At 31.7% G+C, this 20172-nt stretch overlaps 1 protein-coding gene across 1 annotated transcript; it reads left to right on the top strand.

Annotated features, from left to right (window-relative positions):
* The first annotated feature begins 6209 nt into the window (after positions 1 to 6209).
* On the top strand, positions 6210 to 11361 carry LOC107872671 (triacylglycerol lipase 2). Its single transcript, XM_016719298.2, has 9 exons — positions 6210 to 6377; positions 6919 to 7026; positions 7486 to 7626; positions 7709 to 7819; positions 8529 to 8672; positions 8906 to 8946; positions 9644 to 9723; positions 10244 to 10339; positions 11042 to 11361. Exons 1-9 carry the CDS (start codon positions 6216 to 6218, stop codon positions 11359 to 11361), a joined length of 1203 nt encoding a protein of 400 aa, XP_016574784.2. The 5' UTR covers positions 6210 to 6215.
* Positions 11362 to 20172: the final 8811 nt, after the last annotated feature.

Here is a 20172-nt window from a genome sequence, read left to right as displayed (position 1 = left end):
CACACACACTATATATATATATATATATATATATATATATATATATATATATATATAGTTATATACTAATTTATAAAACGTATACACATGTATGCATTAAATATATAGTACTTTAGAAAATATATACACATATATACATTCCATTCAATATATACATACTATTTTAAATAAAATATACTACAATATATACATACACTATATATATAGTTATATACTAATTTGTAAAACACGTATACATGTATACGTTAAATATATACGTCTATAAAAGATATATACAAATGTATACGTACCATTTAGTATATACGCACTACTTTAAATAAAATATACTATAATATATATAATACAATATACACACACACACACACACACTATATATATATATATATATATATATATATATATATATATATTTCTATACTAATTTATAAAATATATACACATGTATACGTTATATACAGAGGCGGTGCCAAGTAAACTTATCGATAATTCAATCGGATTATTTATCTTTCCGAACTATAGGACAATTAACAAATCAATCAACAATAAAAAAATGGACCAAACTTAAACTTTTAATAATATTACTAATATCTTAATATCCATAATTCATTACAATTGCCCACGACGAGTTTTCATATTCTGAAAAAGATCAGTGATGACATCATTACTTACATTTGCAAATACATCACGCTCTATGTAATATACTAAACAATCATTTAAATATTGATCACACTAATTTTTGTCCTTTCCTACATTTTTGTATTTGTGTCAATCTTTTTGGCCAAAGTTTAGAATTGATATATAATAATTGATATGCGTATGAATATATTACCAAAGTATGGATGAGAGAGATTAAATTATTTTTAACAACTAATGAAATTAAAAAAAAAAGTCAAAACAATAATTAATTATTTAATTAAGTCAACTTAATTAGCAGCTAAGTCAACTTAATTAGCAGCATGTGCTTGAGCTGCACGATTGTTCCCTTACAAAATTTCACAATTTGCTTCAAGAAAAGAAATAATAAGATCTTACCTTCTTATAAAGAAGATTCTTTACTAGGAATGATTGATGAACAAAGAGGAGCAAGAACAAGAATAATTCACAAAAGAATGGTCTTGGGACTGATGCGGAAAATGGAAAGCCAATTGAAAATAGTGTGTAATGTTATTACACTCTTTCAGGTCATTTGTATGTGGCTGGGCCTGTCTTTTATTTTCGTTATTTTGGGCCCAAGGCCTAACAATTGTTTGAAGTTTGATGAATGGCTTAACAGCCAACAAAAATTGATTAAAAAAGTAATGCTGCTAGCAAAGGTCAAACCCACAACCTTTGGGCCCTTCAAAACACATCTCTACCACTTTCTCTACATACCACTTTGTTATTGTGAGTGGCAGAGTTATTATTTGAATATATCAGTGTATATATACCTATATATATAGAGAGTTTCCGTTGAAATTTGTGGGTGGCATGCCACCCCCACGGCAATGAATAGATCCACCCCTAGTTAAATATATAGTACTTTAGAAAATATATACACATATATACATAACATTCAATATATACATAATACTTTAAAATATATGTACTTTAAATAAAATATATGCTACTTAATATAATAAATTAATAATACTTTATAGTAAATTAGTAATATAGTAAAACTAAGTATTTAATTTAAACTAAAAATTCAATTTAAATCATTAAATGCAAAAAATTACAAAGTAAGGACTAAGGAGTGAATGAATGTTGAATTTTATTGATTGCAAAATGATCCAAAATTTATAATTTACATGGATGACTAAAAGCGCTCTCCGATGCAATGATTGACATTGGAACATTCAGGATATCTCTAGCTAATCTTAAAAGCACAAGATATTGTGCTTCATTATTCCTCCACCAATCCAACATGTTGATCCGTCGTCTGCGATTCTCTAGCGGCGATCGGAGATAATACTTCAACTCTTTCCGATAAGTTGTTGTGTAAGCTCCCTCTTCAATACTATTCCAACAAGGTAAATCATAAAAGTGATCAGGAAAACCACTATGTGCTGGCCTTTTAGAAGATGATGGCTCTTCGGGAGGACGAGGAGCGACAATTGGAGTGATATTTGTCGATACAACTATATTAACTAAATCAGCATAGTGGTTATATAATTTATCTATGTAAGCGTTCGCATCGGCCATAGCCGTCCACAAATCAGGTTGTTCTTGTTCTTCATCATCAGAATCATTGTTAGTATTTATTTCTAAGTTAGCATAAATAAGACTACTAAAGTGGCACGTAGTATTTTATTTCATGCACGAATTTAGCATAGCACCAACCAAGTAAATAGGGGGGATCCAAAAAAATTATTTTTTAAATTTAGCAAACATGGCACCAACAGTTTCTTTATAACCTTCTTTATTTTTATATTCTTTGAGCAAACCAGAAATATCGGCTATATATGCCAAAATATTACAAGCAGTAGGATAATAAGCACCAGAAAATTCAACCGTAGCTATATAAAATTTTTCCAAAAACTTAATAAGATCTTTAATTACAGCCCAGTCAGAATCATGTAACATGCAGTGGGAAGAATCAGCAAACGAACCACAATGTTGGTTAAAAGATAGTGTAATTGAAACTCTATATTTATAACAAGTTTTCAAAAAATTGTAGCATTCAATCTAATTTCACATTCTTCAGGCATCAATATCGGTGCAAGTTCATTTTGTTCACATTTAAGTTTAAAGTCTTTAATTCTACTTCTATGATTATTTTCTTGAATAAAACCAACGGTAAGCCGAATTTTTTCAATATAAAGCTCAAAAAGCTCAAGACCATCTTTTATAATTAAATTATATATATGACAAACACATTTAACATGAAAAATTTCAGGTAACGATGGAGATATCTTAGATTTTAATTTTGTTATAGCAGTCTTGTTGTTAGAAGCATTATCGAAAGTAATACGTAAGATTTTATTTTCAATACCGTAATATTCTGTAACTTTAGCAATCGAATCAACAATAAAATCTCTGGTATGTTTACAATCTTCATCATATAAAAAAGCAAGAATACGTTTTTGCATAACAAAATTACTATCTATCCAATGACTAGTAATGGTTAAATAATCATTTTTATTTACAGCACGACCAAGATCAGAAGTTAGGGACATTCTACACTGAATATTTTTTAGCAATGTTGATAAATAAAAACAATATTATGCATGAAGTCTAAAAATATCGGTCCTACAAGTACTTCTAGGAATACCATTAAACATAAGATTATAAATTGCTTGAATATAATGAATAAAGGCATCAGAAGAAGAAGGAAAACTAAAAGGCTAACAACCCACAGCTACCATTTTAGCTATTTGTTTCCGGTCCCTCAATTTATTATACTTCTTCGTTACCTGACCGATTGCTGGGTTGGCCCACTAACATCCTGACCACCTTTTGCAATAAATAACTCTCTTTCGTGATTATCACTTATATGTCTCATTAGCGTACCCGTACCCCCTTACTTGCCTCCTCTTTTATGCTTATATATTTGTTGACAAATATTGCATTGCACCTCAATATCTGATATACGTTCAAAAAATTATCATGCAATACTAGTTGGTTTACGAGCTCTTGGGGCACGGGGAGGAAGGGGAGAGAGATTAACTGATTCGGATCTAACGTTAGCATTTCCTACTACGGGTGTCTCACCAATATTTTCATCATCTTCATCTAAATTAACCGCATCTACTTCATTTTTTTCTTCTGTACTGTAATTTTTTTGAGCTTCTACATAATCCATATCGTGGGCACCTACACCTAAAGGTACACCTACTTCCTCCTCAAAAGGTCCACTAAGCGGTGCCGGAGGCACACGGGTATATCTACTACTTGAAGTACCTCTACCACTAGTAATTCATTTTTTACTACCACTACCACTTTCGGGATAATTTTTGAACACCTTTAGTAGCGAGGTTTCTTAATTTATCCATAATATAAATTAAACTAAAAAAATTCAAAATAAACAAATATAATAAAATTAAATATTCAACAATTAATACACTAAATAAAAATTAAACGTAAGAGATGGAACAACAATACCAAATTTTAAAAGTATCCGAAGGTTGCGACTTTAGAAACTTTCACTCGTACTTTGTAATCACAAAATTAAAAAATTAAAGTGAGCACTTTGGGAAATTAAATATATAGAATATTTGAGAATTGAGAATTGAGATTTGAGAGAATGAAAAATTGTGTGGAAAATGATTTGAAAGTGTAGGGTATTTATAAGATTTTTTTTGGATTTAAAAAAATAGTTTAATTGAAAAAAAAGTTTTTTTTGTTTTAATAAAAAGAGGATTTTAGCTGTTTTGGGCTCACAACGGCTATATTTCAGTTGGGCCCAACTGCCATTTTTTCAGAAATTCTATTTTTTTTTTTATTTTTATTTTTTTCCTTAACCGGGCTGGGCCGGTTAACCGGCGGGCCTGGATCGATTTTGGTCGGGGCCGAATTAACCGGGCCCAAAAAAATATTAATCCAACCTGGGACTCGATATCCTACAGCCCGTGGGCTGATCGGGCCGGATCAAACCAGGCCGGGTTGGTGTGGTGGTCCGGGTCAAATCAGCCCGATTGACAGGTATAATTAAAAGTAATTATCTTTTATTAGTTGGACATCTTATTAAATCAAAAATATTAAATCAAAAAATTTAATTTAATTTTTTTCATATTACTTTGCAATTAATTATTTCTGAAAGTGTCCCTACTTATTTGTAAAGTTCCCAAGAAGTTTTTTTTAGGAGTTAATTAGTAAAATTAATTTTTTATTTATGATTTTTAATATGAATGTAAAAAGAAAAATGACCAACTAATATAAAATAGAGGGAGTAAATTTATCAAAATTAAGTGACTAAAAATATTTAATTGAAGAAGTTACAACTACTTTTTAAAGTTTTGTGTTTGGTAATTGGTGTGAAGAAAATTTTTATTTTCCAAAAATTTTGTTAAGATCATTTAGGTATAATCTGACTACATTCTATGAAATCGAATTCAGACCCTATCCCAACCCTCACCCAATATCAAGCATGACCCCAATATTGATTCAATACACGTCCTTGAACCTAATCCCAACTACTGACCAGATCCTTAACCTTGACCTGACTCGACTTTGGCATAACTCTAACCTCGGACTCAGCAACCAACCTAACCACGAACTAACTAGGACTCAATTTTGACTCGAGGCCCAACCTCATATTTGATCTTGAATAGAGATTGAAGACCCACCCCCAAGCCAAGATGTGAGCTTGATCTCGAGTTGGGACTGGGGTTGGGTCAAGATGATCAGGATTGGGTTCGGGATTGGGATCCTAAGTTTAGGTTGAGGTCCCAAGTCAAGGCGAGGTCAGGGTTGTGTCCTAAGTTGGAGTGGGGTAGGAAGTTTAGAGTTGGCAGTTGGATCCCTAGTCAGGGGTCGAGAATCAGGTCCCAAATCGGAATGGTGAAATTGAAAGATTCAAAATATTTTTCTTACTTTATGTAAGAAAGTTATTTTTCTTAAACTTGAAGAAACATAAGTCCAGTTGAAAATGCTTAACCAAACGAACACGAGAAAATTAGACCTATCAAATACATCCTGGAACCAAAAATGTCTTCTAAAAATGTCTGATTACAAGCTATCTCATATAATGGTCAATGAACAATGATTTTAACCTATTGTGGTCAATCAACAATGATATTAACTTTTATTATTAAAATTCCCTTAGAATAAAATACAATTAGCTAGTGTGAACTTTATATAATTAGTCATTGTTAACAACAAAAAGATTGGCATAAATTGATAATACTACACATACATTTTCAAGTTACAAAATCATACTATGATTGTGATCCCTCCATTCTTAATCGGAATTCTCATGTTCAAATCCTGAGAATGAAAAAGATTATTAGGAGCGCAATCCACAAAAATGGTCCCTCAAGTGCACAATTCTGAATTTAATCGGTCTTCAATATGATACCAGACATCAAATAAAAAATAAAAAATAAAAAATCATCAACTTATATCAAGACAGGAAGATGATAGAAAAGAGAAGCTTTTGCTAATAGCCTAATACCATTTCTTGGAATTAACATCATACCTTTTTCTGTTTGTTCATTTTTTGTTACTTAAAATTATATTATAAAAAGGGCAACAAATTGTACTTTGGCATTAAGAAAAACTCAAAAGTTTCTATAGATATGGCTTTAATGAGAAAATTAATTGCAACAAGTTCAGTAGTTGTTATTTTCTTAGTATCAACAGTATTTGCAAGGAATATTCTACAAATTTTGAGTGAAAATGAAGATGGTATTTGTACATCTATGGTGGAAACTCAAGGCTATGGTTGTGAAGAACATAAAGTAGGTTCAATATTCTACAATTCACTTATACTATTGGGGAAGAATCGGAAATATATCTAAACTTTGGTGAAATTTGTTGTAACACGCTTCAACTTTGTGGGGGTCCTATGACCCTTCCCCTCAACTATTTATTACTCTATTTTTGTGGCATATATTTGTTCAGCTGGACCACTTCAGACCCTCACGCGCTTAGTGTGCGTGTATTCACATAGTGATCCAGCTAGGCAAATATATGCCAAATAAATACGATAATAAATAGTCGAGGGGTTATAAGACTCCCCCAAAGTTGAGACGTGTTACAATAAATTTTGCCAAAGTTTAAATATATTTCAAACCTTTTTTCCCTATACTATTGTAGACTACTTAAAAAAAAGGAATTAGCAACACAAAAATTATGTAGCTAAACAATAAAATCTGTCGCTAATTCTATTTAGCGATGGAAAATCAAAAAATTCTATTAGCTATGAGCAATTTAGTGACAGATTAACGATGAAGTTTATACACTTGGATATTTTTTTGATTTGGTTAATTTTTGTTTTAGGTGACAACAGATGATGGTTATATTCTAAGTTTACAGAGAATACCTAAGGGAATATCTGGAAAGACAGCAACTAAGCCACCTGTTCTTCTACAACATGGACTATTAATGGTTAATTAATTTCTCACTTTGATTAATTTTAACTATCCTCATATTCATTTAATTTGTTTAATATTCACTAAAGTTCAATCTCAAGGAGTGTGACGTAGACAGTTTATCCTAGTGTAAAATTAGTGGGCTATGCCTGCTTCCACGGCTTGAACTCGTGACCTATAAGTCAAACGAGTCGCCATAAAAAGCCTTAATTGTTACGCGCTAAAGTCGCCATGAAAAATCTCATTTGTTGTTGTGAATTAACGAAGTTAATGCAAGCTCAATGGTTAATTTGTCTTAATTAATCGAAATGTTAATTTTCAATTAAAACAGTCTCTCCACCAGTATAAGATAAAGATAAGACCACGTACACACCACCCTTCTCGAACCACACCTATGTTATTAATTACATTGTGTATGTTGTTGTTGTAATCGATATGTTAATTGGAGTATTTTTATTTTTATGATTAATTACAGGATGGAATTACATGGCTGTTAAGCCCACCAGATGAATCATTAGCTTTCATTCTAGTAGATGATGGTTATGATGTTTGGATTGCAAATACAAGAGGAACTAAATATAGCCAAGGACATATATCACTTAGCTCTCAAGATCCAGTATAGTTTCATTAATTATTTGCACTATATATTATGACATATTTATTAATAATTAATGTGTTTCTTTATTTATAATGAACAGGCATATTGGGAATGGTCATGGGATGAATTGGTGGATTTTGATTTACCTGCTACATTTAAGTATGTTCATGATCAAACTGGCCAAAAGTTGCACTATGTTGGCCATTCTCTGGTGATTTTTTTGCCTTTTTTTTTTTAATTAGCATTTTATACATTCTTTTCTTGATCTAAAAAGGGTTAATTATCGTCCTAAACACTTCGGCCAACTAATTTATTAAAAATGTATTTTATATATATATATATATATTATAATATACATAATTAGTGTATATTTTATGTATATTTCAGTCATATCAATGAATCAGTTGACTGAACTGTATATATCCGTAAATTTTCCTTCTAAAGAATTGTATAAATAGCCATTCAGGCCATTTTTAACCCTATCTTTGAATAATAGCTATTCTCATGCAGCTTCGAATTCCACGTGTAAAATTTCAAAGATCTCCTGAAGTTTTACATGTGGAATTTGAAACTCCGTGAAGAAGGAACTATTTTTCAATTCTACAGATTGAAATCAGGCTCCTGAAAATGGCCGTAACCATATCTTTTTAAAATATAACAACCGTCATGAAGTTTTAAATTCCATAAGCTGAAAAGCGACGCTATTTTTGAATTTTATCCAAAGTTCAATTTTTTTAAACGACAAAAATAGTTCTGTAACTTTAATGCAATAAACTGAAAATTTAATGACTATGAAATGCAACAATATGAACATGTAAGTGAGGATGCCGACTACATGCACCTGGATAAATAATCTTTCGAAAATGTGAACCGAATATTATGTTTAACTAAACTTTATATTTTTTACTTTTTTATCTCAGGGAACTTTGACTGCATTTGGTGCCCTTTCAGAAAATAAGCTAGTAGACATGTTGAGATCAGCAGCTTTATTAAGCCCAATTGCTTATTTGGGACAAATAAAATCTCCTCTTGCAAAAAGTGCTTCTCAAGATTTTATAGCTGAAGTAAAAAAAAAAAAACTAATATTCTTCTATTTTTGTGTGATTTTGGCAACGTTGTTCGGACTTTCCAAAAATGTCACTGTACACTTATGTTGGATTCTTCAAAAATGCACTACTTTTGAAGAATTTGACATATATGTTTCGACATTATTAAAGAGCCCAACCAACATAGAATTTTGATTACACTTCAATAAAATAAAATTTGTAAACACTTCCTTTTTTATATTTGTTTTCAGGGTTTGTATTGGTTGGGAATCCATGAATTTGATCCAAGAGGGTAAGATATTGCACTCACATCATTTGACCAATGTCTTTTTTTTTTTTTTTTTAAAAATAAAATAAAATTTTGAAAGTTAAGAAAGGAATTAAAAATAAAGACAGGAGGAAATGGAGGAATAATTTCGTGGATGATCATTCAACTTTTAGTTTAAACAAACAAAGAACCTTCAACTATATTTTCGGCCTAAAAGTTGCCCATTTTCAATAGTTCAAAGATAAAACTGGACCATTTTTTCTTATTCTGGAGTTAGTGGCGGAGCCAAAATTTTCACTAAGGGAGAGTCAAAATCGAAAGCAGTAGGTACACGAACTAGCCGAAGAGGGTTCAATATCAATTATATATACATGAAAAATAATTTTAACCATATATAACTAGCATAATTTTTCACAAAGGGGGTTCAAGTGAACCCCGTAACCATAAGGTGGCTCCTCCCTGTCTGGAGCAACCATTAGAAAGAAAGGTACTTTTGAACTATTTGACTAGTTAGAGGACATTTTTGAGCTAGTTGGCTAATGGTGTCGGCTAGAGCATTTTTGAGCAAAAAAACACTACGAAAGAGTAAAGTTGACTAATTTTAAATAATTTAGGGATATTTTTGGTCTCTTTTCTCCTTTTATAGAAGTTATTTATTAAAAGACATTTCTTATTTGCTAAATTCATTTGGAATTTGTACCTTTGGATGAGTTATATACAGAGAGGCTGTTGTCAAACTTTTGGAAAAAATATGCCAAGATCCAAGCAGCAATTGCAGTAATTTGATGAATTCTTTTACTGGTGTGTCAATTCTATACCAACTCATTCTTTTCGATCCATTCTTAGCAAGTCATATATTTGGTTGGTCAGCAAAGAATAATTACATTCTCTAGTCAAATACACAAAAAGCATATACTATTTTGTTATGGAAAATATATATTTTATGTATATCATACATTAATATACAAAATATGCATGTGCTGACTATGTGATTTATGTTGACCAGCAGGCCAAAAATAATTATATTCGCCAGTCAATTACACAAAAAGCATTAATTATTTTGTATCAAAAACATATATCATACATAATATAAAAATATATATACACCTTTGCTGACCTTGCTATTTATGCTGATGGATCGATTAAAATAACTACATTCACTAGTCAAATCTACGATAAATATATACTATTTTATATCAAACATATATATTTTACGTATATCGTACAATAATATGCAAAAAGTTACACATTTGTTGGCTATTATATTCATGTCAACTTCTCATTTTCTTTTTTTAATATATACTATTATTTGTGATGTTAGGCCCAAATTGCTGCGTAAACTCTTCAATAACTGATCTTTTTCTTGAGCATGAGCCACAAGCAACAGCAACAAAAAACATGGTCCATATAGCCCAAAGTAAGTTTGCTAATTTAATGTAAGGTTAAAATTTCGGGTTAATTTAACGTATGATCACTAAACTTTACTACTATAACAATGAAATAACAATATTTTTGCTTTTGACAAATTAAAGTAACTGAATCATGTGTGAGTTTCTCTAATTTGCAAATGAGCGGAAGGTCAAAATTGACTTTTGACGCTAGGTTATGTCATGTGTCCGCCTTGTCACTCTATAAATTCCACCTCATAAACAAAAGAGATTTTTGCTATGCAATTTGTTTTTTTATCAATACCAATACTTTTTCGAAAAAAGGGTGCAAAATATTTTTCTATAACGTGGAATTTAAAGAGTTACAGAGCCTTTACATGGAGAGTGAGATGTTATAACCCAAAGCAAAATTGTGATCTTTTGATCATTTGTATTTTATAAGGAATTCACTCGTAGTTCAGGAAGCATAAGTAAAATTAAACCTTGAAAATTTATGGGCAATTTTTTTAATATGTCTTTGAAATGAAGCTGCATACAATTAATGGCGGAATAATGTAAGAAGAAAGGAAATTAGTTGAACACTTTCCGTCACAATATTATACTGCATATATAAATTAAATAAAATTTTTACTTTTTATATATTTATAAAACTAAATCTTGAACATTCTTAGCAAAACTTTTAACTTGACCATTAAGAGCAATTGTATTGATTAATTGTTTTTTTTGGACAGTGACAAGAAAAGGAACCATAGAAAAATTTGACTATGGAAGTGATGAAGAAAACAAGAAGCACTATGGTCAACCAAATCCTCCACAATATATAATGTCAAATATCCCAAATGATATGCCTCTTTTTTTAGCCTATGGTGGGAAAGATTATCTTTCTGATGTTAATGATGTGAAGATTTTGTTAAATAAATTGCAAGATCATGATCCAAACAAACTTGTTGTGCAGTATAGAGAAGATTATGCACATGCTGATTTTGTTTTTGGTACAAATGCTAAAGAAGTTATATATAATTCTATAATGGCCTTCTTTAAGCTTAATTAAGAAGGTAATTATAAGGTTGATATACAATTTGTTGTTGTTATTCATTAAGTGGATAGTACTAATTGTGAGTTGAAAGTTGAATAAAATAGTATTGTATTTAATTATGTTTGTCAAATAAAAGCTTGGTACATATCGAGGCTTTTTAAATGTGTAAACAACATAAATTTCAGACATTAGTTAGTTAATTATTTTCTTTTCCTGATTTGTTATTTAGTTTTTTCTCTTCCGAATTTTAAATGTTCATATACATTTTCCTACAATATTATATAATACAACTTATGTATATGAGATAACCATTTTTACGTTATTTAAGGAAATAAATCAAGTCTAATGATTATCCAAATTATTTAAGAAAATAAATTAAGTTTAATAATTATCCAAATTATTTAAGAAAATAAATCAAGTCTAATAATTATCCAATATTGTAACTTATTAACGTGTGATTAATGAATCCCTTAATTATTAAATTTTTCAAAAAATATACTCCTAAAAGGAAATTACCACATAAATCACCTAAAAATTTTTAGAACCAAAGAAAAAAGATCCTTATAAAATAAAGGGACATAAAAAATTTTAAAACGAAAAAAACCATCATATAAAGGAAATTTTACTACGTAAGTCTACAATATTTTCCTACCCAATCTACATATACAAGAAATTTTACTACGTAAGTATGAAAAAATCTGAAAAAAAATGAATTTCTATAAGATTTGAAGAACATGCCAACAGTGAACCCAACCTTTATATATATTAGTTTACAAAATACACATCCCATGCATCACATATAAATAAGTAATGTGAAACAAAACTTGAAAACATAAAGATAACACATCGTACGCATGCCTAACGTTCTTTCATATACAAAATGCTGTTATGTATATGAGCTGAAATACACACAACTCGTCTTGTCTAACCGAGCCATATTATCATAATTGTGCTATGTATAACACTATTGATGCATAATATAAACATAACTCTATAATGTATATGACCTGAAATTAAATAGCCCAACGGTGTCTATTTCAATACATGTACATAACAAATTTATGTATATGGGTTGAAATAAAAACGTTAAACAAATGACATAACTACAAATATATACATAACTCGCCATGTATCATTGTTTAGAATAAAAACATGGATTTACTAAGTAATCTGACCATATTCATAACAAATTTAATGTATAATAAGGCATCTCTAAGACTATACATAGCTAATTTATGTATAAGGTTGAAATAACAACAAGACGCTCTTATATAATAATGTATAAGAATGTGTAAATCGATAAAAAATACAGATTTAGCAATAAATCAATATATATTTGAAAGACGCGATCGTGATGATTATTTACTTTTTATCTTACTTGAAAATTTAGCAACGGACTTTTTAGAGCTTGTACGATCAACTTTCGTTGACTTCTTCATCTTTACGGGATCGTTTCGATGTTTCGATATATTTTTTCTAAAACTCGGACCAAACTCCATTACTATGCTTAAATTTTTGAGAATTTTGCACATTCAACAAGTAACTCGTAAATTTTTGATTTAGTAAAGTTGAAAAAATTAAGAAATTAGACTAACCTCAAAAATAAATTGAAGAAGATGTTTATGTTCAGTACTTTGATAAGATAAGGTTTGTAGATTCAAACCTTGAAATTTCTTAATTATGGTTGCTTGATTTTAGGAACAAATTATGGAGGTGTGATATGTATATGGATATGTATATGGAGGTTGAGGGAGAAAGTGTAAAAAATGAGATATTTGTAATTAATTTTGATAGATGAAATTTTACGTGATAATAGAAAGTTAGGACGTATATGTTGGGTTGTTAAGACCTATGAATGAAAAAAAAAAGTGGTATTTATTTTTTGGAAAGACACTAAGAGGAGAAAGGATGCAGTTTGAATTGACATCTTTTCAGATTGAATGATTATGACCTTTCCAATGGATTGTGACTTTCTAAAGAGTTGCACTTTTCTGAATAGATGCACCTTTATGAAGGGATGTACCTTTCTGAACCATTGCTTCTCTTCATGAAGCAACAACTTAATGGTTATAAAGACTTGAATTTTTTCTCAAGTAAAGACAAAAATTTTTAGTGTTGAAAACATTCTTTTTCTTCTTAAAAACTCTCTTGTGATCATCAAATTATTGAGTGTGTTCGAAGATTCTGAAAATTTGAGGTACCACTATTTTCAGAAAGAGAATCATTTTATTCTGGGAGAAAAAATTCCATAACCTCTAGTACTTGAGGGGAATAAATTTCTTAAGGACACAACATGCATTCGGTGGACTTGATTCTACAAATTTTTATTTCATCTTCATTTCTTAATATTTGATAAATACTTCATTTGATAGTTCATTTGATTATTCATTTGAACTTGTGTTTGAAGGTGTAGAACTTCATTGTAGTTTTTGAAAACTTATTGTTGAACTTTGTTTGAAATTTGTATAGAAAAACATACAGATTTTGTACCCGGAATAACAATCTTAAGGAATTTATCCTGATCTGTATTGTTTGATTTTATTGTTTTTCAGTAAATATTTTGAATTTCATATTGATAGTTCTTCAACTGTTTGAACTTGTGTTTGGAGTTCTTGAAAATTCATTTTGATAGTTCATAAGTAGGTTGAACTTGTATTGAAATTATTAACATTTCGTTTTGCTATTTTCCAAAAAATAGTTTTAACTTCATTTTGTTGATGTTCATAAGTTAGGTTAAACTTATTGTTAAAAGTTCAAAGTTTTAAATACAAAGTTTAAACTTCATTTGATTGTTCATATGTTAATTTGAACACGCGTTTGAAGTTATTTGTAAGACCCCGTAAAAATCGCATGTCAAATTCAGCTCGTAAAGCTCCATGAGAGATTCCAACACTTAAAAATTTTTTTTGCTAAGTGTTCAAATTCAACACTTACTCTCATTTTAGACCTCCTAACTTCGGGGATTTCTTTGATGACCTTCCCGACCTCCGTTTTTAGATTTTTAAGTTGCTTTGTGATGGGAAAAGTCGCTAGTACGTATTGGACACATTACGGGAGCATTTTGGGTGCATTTCAGTGGCTAACTCACTGGTTTGAAATGCTCCCGCATTCCAGGCGCATTACAGGTCAAAAATTTCAGTCAACTTCAAACTATCATAACTTCCTGCATATAATGAACTGTGAGAGCTGCTATATATCAATAGAAATATCTTTGAGTCTTCTTTCCAATGCAATTGGTTTCATCCAATTTGAACATTGGAGTAAAAATTTATGATTAATTTACTTCAGACTATCAGCCTGAAAACAACAGAGGATAGCTGCATCTTTCTCTCTTTCTCCAGGGATATTTTAGTCTTTCCCACCTCTCTATATATATAGACAAACACGAGACTCAACATAATTTAGAAACATATGCTTGATTTCTCTCAAAATTCATCAAGAACAAGAAGAGGGTTTGCAATTGGGGATTTAATTTCAAGAAATTCTCTCCGTCGATCTTCATAGAATGAAGAACTAAGGTATGCATAGTGTTCATCCATGGATTCCTTTCATCCATGGATCTCAAGAATCAAGTTTTAAGTTATGTATCATGAATATTTTATGGTGGGATGATTATGTTCATGTTGATGATGTTAAATTGAGTTTTTAATTCCATGAGCTATCTCAAGAATCATGAAAACTAATTTATTTTGTAATATTATTTATATGAACTTTATGTTGAGTTCTCGAAATTGCAAGTTGGACGTTGATGATCATGTTGTTGGCGTTGAATGATTTCCAAGTTGGGATATTTATGTGAAATCATGAAACTATGTTGAAATATAAGTTGAAGTCCATGAATTTGGTGATTTATACTTTGTGAAAATTTGATGATTTCACCTATGCCTAAGTTGTGCATGAAAGGTGTTTGATTAAATGTTTAAGAGAAAAAAGAAACATGTAGTACGGATTAATATGGCCTAAAAGGTGAATTCATGCCATTGACCTCATGCTTGAATGGCTTACATGCTATTGTTGTACAATGAATATGTTGTTGGAATGTCATGATGTTAGAGTATGAAATTATGATCTTGATTATATACATTCCTACCATGAATAAGATTACGTTAACCATGTACTTCATGAAATCCCCAACTTATTTTATTATGAATGGTTGATATTGATCATGTATTCAAGAATGTCAAGAATGTCAGTTTCCTTCTATCGAGTCCTGGGGGTACTTGTACCCGAAAAATAAAGCTGTGTGCCTAGAGCCATGTCATGTTTTCATGATACTCACAGTCAAACCATGTTCAGTAGACTTCAGTCAGTCTCATGACTCAGGAAAACTCATGTAAAGGTAGTATCAGTTCAGTTTTACTCAGTACTCAGTAATCTACGTAATCTCAGTAATATTCTGTCAGTCTATGAAATTCAGTAAATCTCAGTATCAGTACAATTTAGTTCAGTATTCAGTTCAGATATTAGTAAACTCAGTTAGCTAATAGAACTTAGTAGCATTTGGTCAGTTAACAGAATTCAGTAGTGTTTCGCTAGTAATCGAAACTCAATAAACACAGTCCATGTTCAGTTCAGTTAAACAGAACAATCAGTAATAGTTCAGTTAATTCTAGTATGAACTAGGAAATCATTTCAGTGTCATTCAGTTGGGAGTAGGATTCAGCACCGAGCGAACCCAAGGATGGGAACTCACCTGCCAGTAAATGGTGTGATTCTTAGAAGCAGTCCTTGCGTTCCAGAACTATGTAGCCAGCATAGGTTGAGACATCAATACCTGTCAGTTGAGGGTAGATGAGGTGGCTTAACCTGTCAGATGAGGGTTCCCACCATTCTCATTAGAGTACCTGCTAGATGAGGGTCACTCATAGCTTGTCCTTACTAGTGGAACGGTATTGACACCCTTCCAATCAGGTCAGAGATTGGATCTCAGCTTAGCTATTATAGCATATTTGGGGCATGTCAGTTAGATAACTACTTCCCACAGTTTCAATATCAGTCTCAGTAAAAGAACTCAGATAGTTCTTTAGGATATCAGGACTGTCAGATATAGTCAACTCAAATACAGTACGGAACTCAGCTAGTTCCATTAGATTTAGGATTGTCAGATACAGTCATTCATACTATCAGTTATCAAAACTAATGTTATCAGATATATCAGTTATCAGAATTTAGTTATCATTCATGATATGTTATCAGTAAATACATGTCACTAGTAATCATACTCAGTAGTCATGTTATCACGAGCTCAGTTTCAGGACTGTTATATACGGTTAATCAAATTAGTTCTTCATAATCAGAACTATCAGAAACAATCATTCCTTTATCAGTAATATAGTATCAGTCTCCCAGTATTCAGTAATACAGTATCAGTTCCTCACTTATTAGTGAATTACATTTTAATATCAGTAAACTCATTCATTCAGTATCTCAGCATCAGTAAACTCATGTTGTCAATATTCAGACTCAGCAGTCAGTATCACCATGAGTTTAGTTGCAGTTACATATGTATATATGTATGTATTCTCACATTCATATCAGTCAGCATTGTTCATGCATATAAAACCCTTTGCATTTAGCCTACCCCACTCGTATACTTAGTACATTCAGTCGTACTAACACATTCGTGATATGGTATTTTATTTGACGCCATAGGTACAGAGGCATGAGTTTTAGAGTAGCAGTAGCATTGCAGATTTCAGCATTCAGTGCTCCTCTTCATTCGAGGATAATATTATTATTACTTTATTATAGTATTTTAGATTAGTTTTTCAGTTCATGGAGTTAGTTGGAGACATGTTCCTTCAACTCCTTATTAAGTTTGGTTAGAGACTTTCGGACTAGATGTCAGATTAGATGTTCAGACTTCAGTATTTATGTTTCTTTTTGGTATTGTTATACCATATTTTTTAGATATGTATCAGTATTGAACCTTATGGCCTTACAGTTCATGTTTCTACATATTTTATGAGATATTATGCACTTTACAGCTACAGATATCATTCATGGGTTAGCTTATGGTCCTTTGGGGTCATGAGCACCGTGTAGCATTTTGGTTCAAAAAATTAGGGCGTTACAAACTTGGTATCAGACCCTAAGGTTCAACAGTGTCCTAGGAAGTCTAAAAGCTGCATCAAGTAGAGTCTTGTATATGAGCGTGTTGTGCACCACACTTATGTGCAGGAGGCTATGAGATGTTTTAGGAATAGTTTCCCTTCTTTCATGTCTCAAGATCATGCTATAGCAAGTTTCTCTAAGGAACCCATGTAGATTCACATCAGGCTCCCCTCATGTCAACCTTACCTTACTTTCAAGATAATAGAAACAGTGAAGCTCAAGTCCTAAAGATAGGGCTTTCTCATGCAGTCCCTGGAGACAGTTATGGGATTTGCCACATTCTCAGACAATATCCCCTCAGTTCAGTCATGTTCCAAAGTTGTACAAATTTTATTTATGATCATGAGAACTCTTTTGTAAACTCAAATCCAATTTTTGATATGCCGTTAGATCCCTTCTCAAAATCCTATGACAGTATAGACCTAGAATTTTAAGCATGGACCAAGAGTTTAGCAGTAGATGAGTTGGTATAGTATTATCTAGTCTAATTAGATTATGTATTCATTGGGATAGTTGTACCAAGGTAAATTAGGAGGCTTGAACAGTGTAAGGTAGAATTTAAGTTTATTTACTTGAAATTAAGCATGAAGGTGTAGATGTGATATTAGTAGTATATGAGGAAACAGAAGCAGCTGATGTGTTTAGTAGGATGGGCAGGTGTCGAACAGAGTATAAGTATGTGATGATAGATCAAGTGACCAAGTCAAACTCTCAAATTCCAGTAGTAGTGCCAGTATGTATAGAAAAGTAGTAGGGAAGATGATTCCCAACCCATCCTCTTCTCAGTACAAAGATTTGTACTTTAGCTATCATGAAATCCACTCAGGTCTTACATGTCAACTCTATGGTCACGAACCACGATCATGCACTTTTCCATAAATCATGTACGATTTCAGTTCCCAGTATAAAGGATCTCAGTTTACCCTGCAGTGCGAATCAATTCCATGAACATGGCTTATGTTCACATATTTTCCATAGAACCGTGTGCGCTTTCAGTTCCCAACACAGGGAGTCAGATCTAAATCACTCAGTGTCACGAATCATGTCTCACGAATACAAAAAACTCAAAACTTAGGTCATGCAGCTCATAACTCATGTACACGTATCATACTTTACAGTATACTCAACTTTCATGACTCATGCTATGCCCCTACAGATCAAATAAATTCATTCCACGTCATGTATATCCTCAGTTCAAACCTTTTTGGTAAATCCATGCTCAGCTACCTCATGTTAGTCTGTCAGTCCCTTCTGGTATGCATAATACTCTATGGTCTCAGTCCAGCTATTCAGACTAAGTACAATATAGTCTTGTATACCTAGTATTCAGTTACCAGTTATTCAGTTAATCAGATAAGTTAGTATATTTATGCACTCGTAATCAGCTAAGTTCATGCATCATTTCTCTGTTTTAGATCCCAACTATTAAGTCATAATTTTGTTCGTAAGTGCCTTGTACACCGCCTTAGTTTTCCTTAGTATCTCAGCTAAGTCAGTATTCTTCAAGGGACCTAGAGTCCCAAGGGGGAGATACCCTATATCCCCCGACCTTATGTGATTTAAACATGCCACTTTCTTTTCTCTAGATGAATCCAGCTAGAGAAAGGGTTACTTATAAGCTGACCCTCTATCTCCAAATTTTAGTTGTAATCTATGTTCTTAATGACTCAGTTTAGCCCACGATACTCTGTCCATATCAGGCTTTACAGACTCAGTTCAAATCATGTATCATATTCCAAACTCAGTTATGTTCTTATGTTTTTGCTCATGCATATTGAGTGATTAATCTCAGACTCATCGATATTTTCTGTTCAACGTAACAGTCTTCCTTGAGCTTACTCATTCTCATGTTCAGATTTCAGTACCAAACTTGGTACCATTACCATTGCATGTTCAGTCGTATGTTCATGAGTCAGTTCAGTCATGTATCCACGCATCAGATATGTGTGATCAGCTTATAAATAATTTTAGTAATTCATTCACATATCACGTTAGTCATATAATCATGCATCAGATATGCACAGACTCAGCTTATCAGTTATGCATTCTTATTTTGAGAAAACTTAGTTCATCAAAACACTTAGTCCTTCATTCATAAATTAGTTACGCATGCATCAGATATGCATGTTCAGTATGATATATTCAGCTTGTCAGTCATGTCATCCATGAAATCATATTCAGTCATTCATGCTCAGTACTCACGTCAGTTGTCTTTTCTCCCCTCTCAGTCGGTCTCATTCGAGGACGAATGTTCCCAAGGGGGAGATATTGTAAGACCCCATAAAAATTGCATGTCAAATTCAGCTCGTAAAGCTTCATGAGAGATTCCAACACTTAGAAATTTTTTTTGCTAAGTGTTCAAGTTCAACACTTACTCTCATTTTAGACCTCCTAATTTCGAGGATTTATTTGATGACCTTCCCGACCTTTGTTTTTAGATTTTCAAGTTGCGTTGTGATGGGGAAAGTCCCTAGTACATATTGGACATATTACGGACACATTTTGGGTGCATTTCAGTGGCTAACTCACTGGTTTGAAATGCTCCCGCATTCCAAGCGCATTTCGGGTTAAAAATTTCAGTCAACTTCAAACTATCATAACTTACTGCATTTAATGAACTGTGAGAGCTACTATATATCAATAGAAAGATATTTGAGTCTTCTTTCCAATGCAATTGGTTTCATCCAATTTGAACATTAGATTAAAAATTTA

Source organism: Capsicum annuum, chromosome 5, assembly GCF_002878395.1.
Source record: "Capsicum annuum cultivar UCD-10X-F1 chromosome 5, UCD10Xv1.1, whole genome shotgun sequence".
Taxonomy (NCBI): Eukaryota; Viridiplantae; Streptophyta; class Magnoliopsida; order Solanales; family Solanaceae; genus Capsicum; species Capsicum annuum.
This window is presented reverse-complemented; position numbering and strand designations above follow the sequence as displayed.